General features: G+C 45.1%; 2 protein-coding genes across 2 annotated transcripts; both read left to right on the forward strand.

The window, feature by feature from the left end:
• Nucleotides 1-40: 40 nt before the first annotated feature.
• On the forward strand, nt 41-1463 carry LOC101782688 (agamous-like MADS-box protein AGL62). The gene has a single exon (XM_004965427.3). It carries the CDS (start codon nt 595-597, stop codon nt 1237-1239), a length of 645 nt encoding a protein of 214 aa, XP_004965484.1. The 5' UTR covers nt 41-594; the 3' UTR covers nt 1240-1463.
• A 5577-nt stretch (nt 1464-7040) lies between these two features.
• LOC106804275 (uncharacterized mitochondrial protein AtMg00810-like) lies at nt 7041-8068 on the forward strand. Its single transcript, XM_014805040.1, has 3 exons — nt 7041-7216; nt 7315-7516; nt 7964-8068. The coding sequence occupies exons 1-3, from the start codon at nt 7041-7043 to the stop codon at nt 8066-8068; spliced, it is 483 nt and encodes a 160-aa protein (XP_014660526.1).
• Nucleotides 8069-14943: the final 6875 nt, after the last annotated feature.

Here is a 14943-nt window from a genome sequence, read left to right on the forward strand (position 1 = left end):
TTGTTGTACTTTGCGAGACGAATCTTTTGAGCCTAATTAGTCAATATTTGGACAATAATTTACAAATACAAACGAAACGCTACAGTTGCGTATTTATGGCAAAATGCCAATTTTGCCACTCCCAACTTAGGAACTAAACAAGACCTTGAGCTCTTGAGCTCTCTCCAACTGTACAGCTTTGCCGATGTAAAATCATGAGTGCGAAGGTTGCGTGTCCCAGAAACATTTTTGGCACCGGATCTTCTTCACCCATTAATTACGGCAGCAGGTTGATACGGACGATCTCTTGCGGATCGTCCCCTTCCAAACAAGGGAAACTTACACCTTTCAAAATACAAAAAGAAAGGAAATTTACCCCGCGCCCGACGCGGTGTCGACTTCCGCCGCCACCTCCCCTGCCGTGGGATGCTCGAATTTTACCACTTCGAGTAAAAACTATCCTCCCGCGCCATTTTTGGCAATGCTCGCCTTTACTTATACCCCAGGCCTATCTCCTGCCATGGCATTGCCATCCTGCTGCGCCTCCATCGAAGAAGAAGAGGAGCTGCGAAGAAGAGAGAGAGGTGGCTTGAAGCGGAGGAGCTGCCGCTGGCAATGACGATGGTGAAGCCGGGCAAGAAGACAAGCAAGGGGCGGCAGAAAATCGAGATCCGCCGCATCGAGGACAAGGAGAAGCGCCAGGTCACCCTGTGCAAGCGCAAGGGCGGGCTCTTCAAGAAGTGCTCGGAGCTCCAGCTCCTCTGCGGCGCGCACGTCGCCGTCGCCATCTTCTCCAAGAGAGAGGATCACCAGCCCCAGGGCAGCGAGGCACCGCCCGCCGCGACGGGCGGCAGGCCCTCCCGCGGCGGCAGCGTGTTCGCGATGGGCACCCCCTCCGTCGACCACGTCCTCCGCCGCTTCGCCCCGCTCCCCGGCGACGTGCACGTCGAGGACGCAGGCTGCGTCGCCGCCGCCGAGCGCGCCGCGGTCGAGGTGGCGGCGCGGGAGATGAGGGAGACAGCGGCGCTCGTGGACGCGGAGAAGAAGCGGATGGAGGCCATCGGGGAGAAGGTGGTGCGGGCCGCGGAGGCGGCCGGAAAGCGTTTCTGGTGGGAGGCTGACGTGGAGGCGCTCGGGGAGGGCGAGCTGCCCGAGTTCGCCAGGGCGCTGCAGCGGGTCAGGGAGATCGTGCAACGCGAAGCAGGCAAACGGCAGGCCTCTGCTCCACCGGCGGCGGCGGCGGCGCCGTGGCATCCGTAGGGAGTTGGGCAGTCGCATTAATTGCTGGGCAATTCAGTTCAATTACGGTGCATGTTTGCTTGGTTAAAATGCTATACTTTCGTGATGAGTATATATTACTACTAGTGTCCTACTCAGGTTAGTATTACCAGGTTTTAGATAACAGCGAGTCATTCTTGGCAGAAGGACACAAACTGTAAAATAAGGCATCCGATGGAAATAAAGCACAAATAAGCTTCTTTATTACTGATGCTAAATGAACTGTTCGTTCCACATGAACAATCTGTTTATTGCACTTAATTAATTACTCGATTATTTAATAAATCTTTCTTGCTTTTTTTAATCAAAGGAAGAATTATATTAAATCAAAACTGAGTAACTCGTCCTGTCACGCACACAGCACTCTCAAAGAAAATAAAATTACATTTAAGAACAATAAGTACCGCTCTTTGTCTTCATTGTACTCACGTGTCATGCAGCTCCAAATCTCAATCTCAAACCTGTATAGAAGATTCATATGCAGAACAAGTGGCCAAAGAATGACGACTAACATCACTGGAGTTCTTCCTCTTTCTGCCGCTGATGAAGAAGAGAGACTAATCCCAATCTACCTAACCCAAGACGGATCAACATCAGCTTGAGGGGCAGAATTATTCTCACAAGCCTTTCATCATGGTTGGATCTAACCACGACCAAACGGAGAAGGGGCTGGAAAAAATTATTCCACAATGGCAGCATCATCCCTGCCTCGATGTCGCCCTCCGAAAACCTAATTCTCCAAGTGGTCATGCCAAGGAAGTTGCCGACGCCGTAGTTGCCGCCATCCTCCTCCTCCGAGTCGCCATGGACAGATCAAATCCACCCTACCTCCTCACCGTTGCCGGAAAAGAGGAGGAAACAAATCTCCAATACCACGAACCGTGGCATGGAGAAACCTAAACCCTAAAACTGAACTCGATCTACTAAAATCTATTAGAAAGATGGATCCCCACTCCCTCCGACCTCCGGCGAGATGCCGGAGGTGGGAAAGAAGGGGGACCAACGGTGGTGGATGCGGAGGGCCAGCGGTAGGATCGCGGTGCCGCGTGTCACCCTTCGGGACCTCCACTGGTCGGGGCTCCGCTTACTGGATGGAACTTTTCAATAAATCTTTCTTGCTTTGCATAATAATATTCTTTGCCTTTCCTTGAGATGCAGCCAAGTCGGAAATTATTACAGTACTGTCACGTTTTTACTCGAACAAGCGCATCTTCTAGTCTTTCTAAATCGAGCAATATAATTTGGACATATCATCAATGGTTGGATCCTTCCTTTTTCACGTCTCTTCATGACAACAATACTAACACATTAGACATGAAATACAATATGAGTGGAGCTTCTCTTAATTATCTCAAATTGATACATTACAATATGATATGCTTATCCAATCATTACCTGAAAACATGACAAAAGTGGTTGGTGACACATCACTATTGTTTGTCATGTTTTCGAGACCACATATGTTCCATCAACTCCCCTTATTCCGGGTCCTACCGCGGCCAACCGCACGGGCCACGTTATTGGAGGTATACCCTAGAGGCAATCATAGAGATGATGATATTCCATTTATATCCATGATTTATATTGTGTTCCTTGAATATCCATTAAAGGCTACTTGAATTGATTTGCAATTATGTGAATTGTATGTGAAACTCTTTACTTGTATGGTTATTCTAAAGTTGTCCCTAGTCGGAGTTCATGTGAGGACACACATGAATATTAGACTAGCACATGTATTAGTTGATGACTATGTTTCACAAGTTATGGATATGGAGATGTCAAACTAATAATGTGGGCGCATGTAGAGACATGTGCTAGGACTGGCCCAACACGAGAAGTAGTTCTCTCTTTACACAACATGTACGCTTTGTCCTTAGACCTGAGATTGTCGCATGTACTCAAGATGTGGATCGACTTACTTAGAGGCTATCAAACGCTACGTCGTAATAGGGTAGTTAAAAAGGTAGCTTTCGGGTTTGTCAAGAAGCGTGTTGTGAGGCATGGTCAATCAAGATGGGATTTGCCCCTCTCTGATTGACAGAGATATCTCTAGGCCCCTCGAGTGATTGGATCTAGAAATACATGGCCATGCTACGTAAGGTTAAGAGTTAACCTACAATGAGATTCCGAATCACAGGATCGAGAAAGAGCAGTCGGCTTGGAGCTAGACCAAATATCGTGAGGCAAAGGGAATAACATATACGTGATATTGTGACGGTTCGTCTGATATGATCTTCATGTGCGTATAGGAGTTGTCACGTCTTGCTAGAGACCGCTACTAACTATTGGCCGAGTAGGAGTACTCGGGCCATGTCTATACGTATCCGAACTTATAGGGTCAGACACTTAAGGGGCTGGAAGCCCAATTTGGACCGAATTGGATCAGGTTTAGGAGTACTAATGGGCCTCGGACCCAGAGGCCCATCAGGAACCCCTATAAATAGAGGGGTGGGGGCACCCTAGGGTTTAATCCTTTTTGGCAAGTATAGCCGCCACGCCTCCCACACCGTCACCCTGTTGCAACTCACGGACCTAGTACCTTGGAGGTGTTGCACCTGCAACACTCGGACGAGCCACGACGAGCCGCTGACGAGCCGCGGCACGAGGAGGACCTCGCTGTACATGGATGAGCTGCTGAGGAGCTGCTCGACGTTGACGTGATCGACTACGTGTTTGACTACGCTGATCAACTTTGCTGCCCCAGCGCGATTCTACATCTTCCGCACCAGTGCGTCAAGTGGTAATCCTATGATCCATATACGGCAGTTTTCTTGGTTTACGTGGTAAAAAAAAATTTGTGTTGTGCTAGCGTAGCCTACCTCGTATCCCAACAGTGGTATCAGAGTCGTAGCTATTTTGTTATGGATTCGGGATGTGTGCATATGGAGATATGCGAGTTTTCAGATTGATCTATGACCTGGTTTCGTGTTCTTGCTACAATGGTTGTGTAACGACAAACTCCTACCGGTCGGATTTCCGCCATTGGAGTTAAGTGATACACGTAATGCCAGTTGCAGCGAGCGAAGATCAATGTGATTGATCGAATCAAAACCTAGGTTCATATGCCAGGCGCATGTGCTGTGCAATAGTAGATTAGATCTACTACCGGGTCGGAATTTTGCCATGTGCGTGTGCTTCGGTAAAACAGCCGTAACTTTTCGGTACGATCTCGGATTGAGGCGAATTTTATATGAAAATTGATCTACAGAAAAGTTACACATAAAATTCAACCGCTTTGCCATTTTCGGCAAAATTAGATTTCCCAAATTCGGCTTGGAAGATGGAGTTTCGGGCCTCTTAAGTTTGGAACGTTAGAACGCCTAACTCTGTTTTGCAGAATGCTATGATGCATGTGTATGTGATGCATGTGTATAACTCATTCGTGAACTGCGTGTCACGCGTACGGCAACACGGCTGGAGCCATATGTGTTGTCACCTTAATGTATTTAATGGTCTGCGTACCAATCTATGATGATCCAAGCAACTATGTAATCTACATTGCTAGCTATTAGGTGTAATAGCATATTCTAGTTCTTGGAGGACTCATCACCAGGAGGATGGCGCACATGAAATATGGAGATGAAGATCATCATGGTGAACAGGTTCTATGGAGATGGAGATCACCATAAGAAAATGGGTCATACTGTGTCACAACTGTGTGAATGCTATTCTGTTTTGTTTTACTCTTACATACTGTGATGTTAGAAGTAGAACGATCGCTCACAAATTTTAAGTTAGTATGCCCTCCCAACTAAAATTTGCACCGTCCCATATCTTGTACAATTGGTGGTGGGTCTATGAAATTAGGGTGCCACTAGTTTTCCTTGACTAGACGGGTTTTGTGTCGAACACTTACACGCATAAGGGTTGGTTTGCTTAACAAGGTCATCTTAACGGTTAAGGACCTTGGGGCATAAAGGTTGGGTGCCGAGATATGGAGATGTCACCCAACAATAGGAGTCATATGTGATATGATTAGCAAGGAGTTGCTTACCGATCTACCTTGTTTGCTAGCGGTGATGCTAAAGCTCACTAGTAGACTTGTTAGTTGTGGATCTTGAATCACTAATTATCAATAGAGGGATATTGATTTTAGTGGGAGTAGATTCTATTAAATAGTTTAATGTGATTTACTCTGTCATGGATACGTTTGTCTTAGTGTATTTTGCATTATTTTTATTGTAGATTAAATGGCACCTAGCAACACCACACTGTTTGCTTTGCCTTTGGTCCTTGAGAAGGACAAGTTGAATGGAACAAACTACTCGGATTGGATCCGTAACTTGAGAATTGTTCTCAGGGCTGATAAAAAGGAAGATGTTCTAGACACCCCATTACCACAAGTACCTGTTGATGATGCATCTGTTGCCGTTAAGGCTGCTTACAAGAAAGCATTTGATGCCAATCTTGAGGCAAGCTGCCTTATGCTCGCTTGCATGGAACCTGAGCTGCAGATGTAGTTCGAAACAAATCATGAGGCGCACGATATGATCGTGGCACTCAAGGATATGTTCCAGACACAGGCTAGGACTGAAAGGTTCAATGTGTCCAAGGCTTTTCTGGAGTGCAAGCTAGCAGAAGGCGCAACAGTAGGACCACACATAATCAATATGGTTGGTTACACTCAGCGATTGAAGAAGCTGGGCTTCCCAATGGGCAAAGAGTTGGCCACTGACTTCATTATTTCGTCTCTTCCGCCTAGCTATGGGAACTTCATCTTCAACTACCATATGCATGGGATGGAGAAGGATCTGAATGAACTATGTGGCATGCTTAAAACAACGGAGGTTGACATTAAGAAAAGTGCTAGTAGCAGCCATGTGATGGTTGTACAGAACAAGCCTAGCTTCAAGAAGAAGGGCAATTCTTGGAAGACCGGTCAGGCGAGCGCCCATGGTTCCCCCCCCCCCCCCCCCCCCCGCTGCTATGGCGCCCCACGGCCCTAGTGCCTCTTGCGCCCTCCTCGTCACCACCTGCCCCTCTATGCCCTGTCACTCGGTCTATGACTGGGGCAATCTTGCGGGTCCACTACCAGGGCATGACAGCCTCAACTTCTTCTCTGCCCCTTCGATTCCAGTGAACTATCGCAGTGCTCTAGCTAATGCCAATTGGCGTGCTGCCATGGTCGATGAGTTCTAGGCCCTCATTGACAATGACACCTGGCGCCTCATCCCGCGGCCGCCCAGTGCCAATGTCGTGTCGGGCAAGTGGATCTTCCGGCATAAGTTCCATGCTGATGGGTCCCTCGCTCGGCACAAGGCGCGCTGGGTGGTTCGCAGCTTCTCCCAGCATCATGGCATCGACTACGACGAGACCTTTAGTACGGTTGTCAAATTGGCAATGATACGAACCGTCCTTAGCATCGCCACTTCTCGCGCCTGGGCGATCCACCAGCTAGACATGAAGAATGCGTTTCTTCATGGACACCTCGCAGAGACTGTCTACTGCCAGCAGCCTCCCGGCTTCGTCGACCCCACTGCCCCCAATCATGTCTGTCTCCTGCAGAAGTCCTTATGGACTCAAACAGGCCCCATGGGTGTGGTACTAGCGGTTCACCTCCGCCTCCGGCACCTCCCTTTTTGCCTACAAAGAGGGATCGAGCCTCGCTTACTTGCTGCTCTACATCGATGACATTGTCCTGACTGCCTCATCCTCGATTCTTCTTCAGCACATCATGGGGCACCTTCACTCCGAGTTCGCCAAGATGGATCTTGGCGACCTGCACCACTTCCTCGGCATCTCCGTCACGCGTTCCTCCTAGGGCCTATTCCTGTCTCAGCGACATGACGCGCTGGATCTTCTTTAGCGTGCCGGCATGGCTGAGTGTCATTCTACCACGACTCTCGTTCACTCATGCCAAGCTTTCAACACACGACGACGCCAAGCTCCAGGATGGCTCTGAGTATTGGAGTCTTGCTGGGGCTCTTCAGTACCTCACTCTAACTCGACCTGACCTGGCGTATGTGGTTTAGCAGGTGTGCCTCTTCATGCATGACCCGCACGAACCCCACATGGCCCTGATTAAGCGCATCCTGCACTATGTGAAGGGCACTCCAGGCTTCACACCAGCACCGGCTCTGTTCAGTCTCTGACTGCCTACTCCGACGCCGACTGGGCTGGTTGCTCAAACTCTCGACGATCCACCTCCGGCTTCTGCGTCTACCTCAGTGATAACCTGGTGTCTTGGTCCTCCAAGCGCCAGACCATGGCGTCTCATTGCAATGCTGAGGCAGAGTACCATGTTGTGGCTCATGCTGTGGTAGAGTAATGCTGGCTGCGTCAACTTCTTCAAGAGCTTCATGTCCCACTTGCTTCAGCCACTATTGTCTATTGTGACAACGTGAGCGCTTTCTATATGACAGCCAACCTGGTGCATCATCGGCGCATGAAGCACATCAAGATTGATATTCACTTTGTCCGTGAGAAGGTGGCATTGGGTAAGGTCCGGGTTCTTCATGTGCCATCCTCTCATCAGTTCGCGGACATCATGACGAAGGACTGCCGACTCCTATTTTCACTGAGTTTTTGTCTAATCTGTGTGTCTGTGATCCTCCCGCTTCAATTGCGGGTGGGTATTAGGAAGTATATGTGTATATTAGGATGTATTTATCCTTTCCTTATACTCCAAGCCATATTGGCAATATATATACAGAGGTCACCCCCCCCTCATTAGGGTGTGTGGTGTTTCCCATCCACTTCTCTACAGGAACAGCTCGCCAAGGTGCAAAAGAAGGGTCTTTTCAAGCTCGACAGGGAGAAAGATCAGCTAACCGTTGTGATCGGAACTGCAGAGCACTTTGGGCGTGTTTGAGGGATGTCATCAACATTGCCCTGGGGTAAAGCATTTCCCAACGATCAAGCAAGCTATAGGAAGCGCGACCGTTATAAGAAAAACCTTGAAGAAAAGATGAGAGAAATCGCCAAGTATGGGTTCCTGGAGTTCTTGGCCAACCATGGGATGAGCCAAACAATGGCTGACCTGATAGTATCCGATGGTCAACAACAGGCAGAACCAACCATGCTACTTGCCCAGTAGGATTCGTTGCTCCGAGTAGTGATGGCTCCATTGCAAACGTGAGGTATCCCGTTGATGACATACAAGTGGATACATTATGCAGGTTGGTTATACCTTACGGAAGAAAATAAAATAAGTTTCGAGAGGTCGCAATCAGCATGGCAGTAACAGGTCATGTGTTCCCAATGGCACCCCCGCTAGAATACGCCTGGGTGCAAGTTATTATAGTGTTGGATGAGTTGTACGAGATAGACATCCCTACTGATGAGGGGATTGAGGTTCTTGGTGATGCGATGAACCAGTACATACTGTGGCATCGCTGAGATATCGTTCTAAATCCATTGCTAGAAACCTCACGGCCGAGCCAAGAACTACCCCTTCCAGATTCAAATGTTGACACGAAACAGTCGACGCTGTCACATGTGCAGGGAGCTAACAATAAGGATGAGCAGCCAATGCTATCACCTGTCCGAGAAGCTCTCAATGAGGAAGATAGGATTGCAACACTAGAAGGCAATGAACAGGTAGATGATTTCAAAAATAATGATCAAACATCGCGTTCGACGGCATCTCCACCTCCCAAGAGGCAAACGGTACCTTGTATGGTCAGCACATATGAAAAGCCTCCATCAGCAGACGTCGACAAGTTTTTAAACGTATTGAAGAAGAAGGCTTCATCTTCCAGTGAAAAATCTGTAACTTGCAGCGCCTCTCGGCAAAAGAGAAAGGATCAAAACCTCAATTTCTTTGCGTCAGATGATGTCCCAATGGATTATGAGCATGGCAAACCATTCTTGTATCGGTGGGATCTGCTGGAGGACCCATGGGAACTGAATAAGCTACATGGATGGATCATGAATGCAATGAAGGAAGGCATTCGAGCAATCACCGCGCATGTCCCAACTAAGGTTTTCCTTGGCGTTCTCCCGTACTAGATTGTGATCGATTTTGAGGATTTGCACAGACTTTGCTGTCAACAACACCTCGACGTGAATCTCATTTCCTTATGGTGCTTGTAAGTCCACATGTACCGCACACATGAGCTTTAAATACATACGTATTTTATTTCAAGTACCTGAGCAACCTATTCTGCAGGATGCAATGGAGGGAGGAAGAATTGATGCACGGTAGGTTCAAGGTAGCGTACCTTGACCCATCATCAATAAGTGAGCCAGAGCACAAACTCAAAATGATGGAAACGATCAAGTACAAATAGAAGCAGTAGAGGCACAAGCGGAGAAAAATGCTATGAAAATAAAAGCCCACAGAGATGAAATGCACAAAGTGTTAGTATACATTGCAAAAGTAATGAAGAAAAAGGATGACAATGATTATATCATGGCTCCTTGGAATTTTGAGTAAGCTAGTTTTAATTACTATATATATACTAGGTATTATTTAATATTGTCTACAATATAAATTATTTTAATATAATGCAAAGACCACTAGATTTGCATCATTATTTTACCCAAGCTAGGAGAAGCAGTGGTCCTCGACTCAGCCAGCTATTGTAGAAGGATTTTATAGGCATTATACAGAAGTAAGATATTCCTTGGCAGTACTTAAATGCATGTTTACATTCTATGCACCTAAGTTGTATTACTAACTCTTGTCTTTATATCCTCAAAGTGCGTACAAGCTTTACGTACTAAAAGGTAGGGTCCACAATCCATAAAAGACGAAAGCTATGAAAATAATATATCATATATTTGTAAGAACATAAAAACTTGGTTTTTTTTATATGTAGACTTGTCATTAATAATAACTCATCATTTTTTTATTTGATTGCAGTGCCACAAGCAACCTCCCAGCTTTCTGCTATGCGGATATTACGTGTGCGAGTTCATCAAAAACAATAGGAGGTACCAGACGAACCCTGAAGACGTAAGTCTCTTATACACTACCACGTGCTAACTTCCTAAAGGTAATACATCCTAATCTTCATTTACTGTATGCCTACAGATGTCTACCATTGATAGTAACTATACCAAGATCGAAGACAAACAAATCGACAACATTTGTACGGACATGACGAGGTTCATCCTACACGAGATTTGTCATGAGGATAGAGCATTCTTTGATAAAGATGGCGTGTTGATGGCGGACGAGTGCACAAAGCTTCATAGATGGGTGTAGTAGTTTTACCAAATGTTGGATTTTTAATAATGTGAATTATATATTATGTACGATGCAGTTTTGAATAATGTGAATTATTTATTATTCAAGTTTGTTGTTATGTGGTTGGAGATACATATTTCAATTTGACGGCTAAAACTGGTGAGAAATAAAAATTATAAATAACTCATAGGAAATAATATATTAAATGGAAAAATACATATTCTTGGCGACATAAAAAGCATTTATGCTAGCGGCTAGCTAACGTTGCCTACCAGCACAGCTCTGTGCTGGCAGGCAAGTACCCGCTAGCACAGACGGTATTTGTGCTAGCTCAAGGTTGCTAGCGGTGCGATACCCGCAGGTTCTAACCACCAGCACAAATGCTTCCGGGCGTAGTGGATCCCTAGCAGCCCGCCGTCAGGGGCGAAGCTGGCTCCAAAATTCGGTGCATAAGTAGCATACAAAATATATGGTAATATATGGCAAATATGAGTGTGACGAGTGGTGAAAAATTTTCTTTCCCGGGTGCATGTGCACCAGGCAAACTCAACGTAGCTTCGCCCCTGCCCGCCGTTGAATAACACACAGCAGATAACAATAAGAATTTTATCTAATCCTGCCAAAATGATTTAGTAGATCTTGACTTACATTTAGTGTTCACCATATAATGAATAATTTTGCTAGCGTCAGCAACTTTGTGTCACACAAAGCACCAAATAACGAAGCTTCCTTCCTACCTCCGTGCTCTCTAAAATCAATAACACTTGGATCATATTAGTCAAACGAAAAATCGAGAGCGACACATATTAAACTTTAGCAGAAATTTTAGTTTATAACCTTGGCCAAGACTCAAGATCATCTCAATAAACTATTGTCTTTAATTATTCTAACATTGATCTTGTCTCAAATTTGGCTTATGACTCCTCCTATACGACCTTTGTCTCGCCGGAAAGGCACCATTGGATCCCAACAACGACAATTTTATTTTCTAGATTAAACAAATGTAGATGGGGGGTTCTATACATAAATTTTTACACTAAGATATTCTAATTAAGTACTAATCAAGGTTATATATACATGAACATGAATATATAGATGAGGTGAATATACTGTTAACTTTTAGGTCTCTTCGTTTCACCAGGATTGGATTCCAGCCAGGATTACTTCCAGGTCCGGTTTGAGTGATTCCACCCGTGTCACTCAATCCGGCCAGGATTCATTACAGGGGTGAGGAGGTATGGTTTCAATCCGGGCCATCTAATGTAGAAGGATTCCAATCCAGGCCGGTTTTCGTTCCAGGCAAGACTAAAACGAACAACACTTTCAATGCAAGTCTGGTTTCAAACCGGGCCACTTCAAATCACCCAGAATGGACCTCATTCCGGACCAATCCGGTGAAAACGAATGAGGCCTTAGCAGGTGCCAGACAACCACATATTCTAGGTAAAACAGTATGGCTTGAAGAGCAGGCGAATGACTTGTTGGGTGAGACAAGCTGCATATCAGTCTTCGCAGTAGTTATGTTGAACTGACTGACAGCATCATATTAAAAGAAAATCCATTGTCGACATCTCAATAAGAAAAGTGTGAGATTCTTACAAAATTATCTTGACTAGGTCAGTCACCGTACTTGTGTACCACCATCATCAGCCCATGGAATCGACTCTTTATAATTGATCCAGTAGACCATAATGTACGGCACACGCATGTACTTTGACAGCTAGAGCTGCCCTTTGATTAATAATTAACTGACAACATCTGCACGGCCATCATGGACGGCATCAGCTGGCTATTATATGTGATAATGGTGCAGACAAATTTCAGAATAAGCCCTCTATTCATTTGAAAAGATTAAGCTGCCTCACAATCAAGCAAGAAATAAACTAGACATCTTAAAAATAGTCTTCTTTTGAAAATGGTGGTTCTTAGATGATAAGAACACGTACTCTTCGCCGCTGTACTTCCACAAGGATCCAGCTAATTTGCACTCAAGTACAGCACTAGTCAACAAAAACGCTCATACTTTGTCAAATTTATAAAGTAGACAGAACCTATAAGCACCTTTTATAACCAATAATATTAATGCTATGGCTAATCGACAATAATTTTGAAAAAATGAATATAATGCTTGGGACAAGAAGTCCCAGACAAATTCGAGTTTCATATTATGAATTAGTCAGATTGAACGCTGGCAGAGCTCTACATCTATCAAGTAAGTAACAATCAACGCACGTATAAAAGCTGGGAAAACACACACTCCCGAGCATTTACGAAAACTAATTGGTGACATATGTATGCAAGTATCAAAGAACAGATAAGTTGGATGTGCGTCCTGCATACATACAACTAAGCTAGCGTTATTATACTATCAGGTTTATACATTATATGTGATTAACATCAGCTAGTTGTTGGGGCCTACGGCCTTATTTCTGCACATGCCTTTCCAGATGATGCAGATGTACCTGGTCTCAGGACGAATGGTCGGTTGCATTTGCATCACCACTTGAGAACATATAATCTCTGGGAGGATCAGACCTGATCTGCATTTCAGGCAAGACTATATATGATATGATCAAGTTCCATTTAATTTAACTAGGCTCTATTCTGTAGTTTCCAACTAACAATTTGGAATTCACAAGAAGGTAAAAGGAGCATAAACATATATGTATATGTACCAAGCATGAATGCACGATAGAGTAATAATTCAGGAGCAGTGGAATTACTTTCCTCGAAAGAACAGAGAAAACCAAAATTACACAAATTAATGAAAGCCCATACATGCGTTATATTGAACAACTAATTCGTGTGAACTTGACCTAAAAGAGTGGGCAATTTGTGATTTGACTGTTTCATCCATCATACGTGAACACTGATTGGATGCCACATGGTCCATCAAATGGTTTCAAGTCATTGAGAATCCATGTGGTAATGTCGTCTGTTTACAATTATTAACTTCCTTAGATAAAACAAGATAGAATAGAAAAATTCTAGTGCAGCATGTTGATGGGAGATGGCTTCCGTACAAAAGTTGACATTAGCATAGAAAACTGCATGATGATGGAGATGGCTTATCATCTTCAATGCTGTATCCGTACGGCTCCTGAAGGGCTGATACCAACAAAGTGTCCCATGTACAGTGAGACATGTCAAACACAAACGTCATTCATATATAACTTGTAAATTATGCCGCGGCTATATAACTTCTATATACATAAAGCCCATAGTTCCTGATATTTTTGCATTGAAAGCACCATCAACATTAATTTCTTCAACATATAGTTCAGTGGTGGTGGCCGGGTGAGTGGGTGGGTGTTGGCATCTTCTTATAATTGGGATATACTCCAGGGTACCTGAACTCTATACTCTAGCACAGCTACTAAAATTCCTAAGTCCAGCAAGGCACAATAGATTCGCTTCCTCCTGAGCAACCTGTAATAGTATCTGGTCTGATGGCACTCCATTGTTGAAGACGTAGCTATTTTTCTGTTTCGAGATGAGTCATGCTCCTATTATAACCAGCGAGTTGGAACCCTTGCGCCTTCTACGGTCGATGGTTGCCTCGTCAGTGTCTAGATCAGGGCAGCCAAAGTTTGTCAGTGCTATGTGCCAGACCCCTCTATCATCGACGCATGAAGTGAGGAAATGTCGTATATCCTCTTCCTGCCCCTGGTATCACATTGGGTATTTGGACGGGTGTGGCAGACCTCGTAGTAGCCAAACAATCGGCAATCCGGCGTAGGCCTGCTAATGGGTTGAAACCCGTCCAAACCCATCCCAACCCGCAATAAATTAACTCATTCACCCACCCCACCCCGCTCCATAATTCTATTGTGTAAACCCAACCCAACCCGCCCTACAAATTGATATAACCCGTGGGTTTTGTACATGAACCTATAAATTTATACAAACCTCATGTTCACACTTGACCGAAATTTGTTGCAGATGAATTAGTTTGACAGTCGGCTACTTTGTGCAAAGCAGTGCGGCTGGACTTATATGTGGGGCCCGCGTCAAGAGTCGGACCCTAAAATTAAAACCTCACGTTCACACCTTAAAATTTTGGAGAAATTGACCGAAATTTGTTGCAAATGAATTAGTTTGACAGTCCGCTACTCTGTGCAATGTAGTGCGGCTGGACTTATATGTGGACCCCACGTCAACAGTCGGACCCTAAAATTAAAACCTCGCGTTCACGCCTTAAAATTTTGGAGAAATTGACCGAAATTTGTTGCAAATGAATTAGTTTGACAGTCCGCTACTTTGTGCAAAGTAGTGCGGCTGGACTTATATCATGACCCCACGTCAAGAGCTGAAACGTGAAAGTTAAACCTATGAGTTAAATCCATACAAATTCAAACAAAAAATCACTTTCAACCCGCCCTAACCCACATTTCTGATATACCCAACCCGTCCCAACCCATTAGATACTAAAACCCATTTTAACCTATTCAAACACACCCTACGTCACAACCCGCCCCATAAAACCCATTTCAACCCGCCCCACTAGCAGGCCTAATCCGGCAACAGTTCAGGTGTTGGCAAAGTTTCGTTGA

This window comes from Setaria italica, chromosome IV (genome assembly GCF_000263155.2).
Source record: "Setaria italica strain Yugu1 chromosome IV, Setaria_italica_v2.0, whole genome shotgun sequence".
Lineage (NCBI taxonomy): Eukaryota > Viridiplantae > Streptophyta > Magnoliopsida > Poales > Poaceae > Setaria > Setaria italica.

Excerpts from the sequence above, each read along its gene's own strand:
- LOC101782688 (XM_004965427.3), top strand. The coding sequence starts at position 595 with ATGACGATGGTGAAGCCGGGCAAGAAGACAAGCAAGGGGCGGCAGAAA.
- LOC106804275 (XM_014805040.1), top strand. The coding sequence starts at position 7,041 with ATGACGCGCTGGATCTTCTTTAGCGTGCCGGCATGGCTGAGTGTCATT. Across the intron at positions 7,217-7,314 it reads CTAACTCGACCTGACCTGGC|GCTTCACACCAGCACCGGCT; the intron begins GTATGTGGTTTA and ends AGGGCACTCCAG. Across the intron at positions 7,517-7,963 it reads ATGTTGTGGCTCATGCTGTG|GAACAGCTCGCCAAGGTGCA; the intron begins GTAGAGTAATGC and ends ACTTCTCTACAG.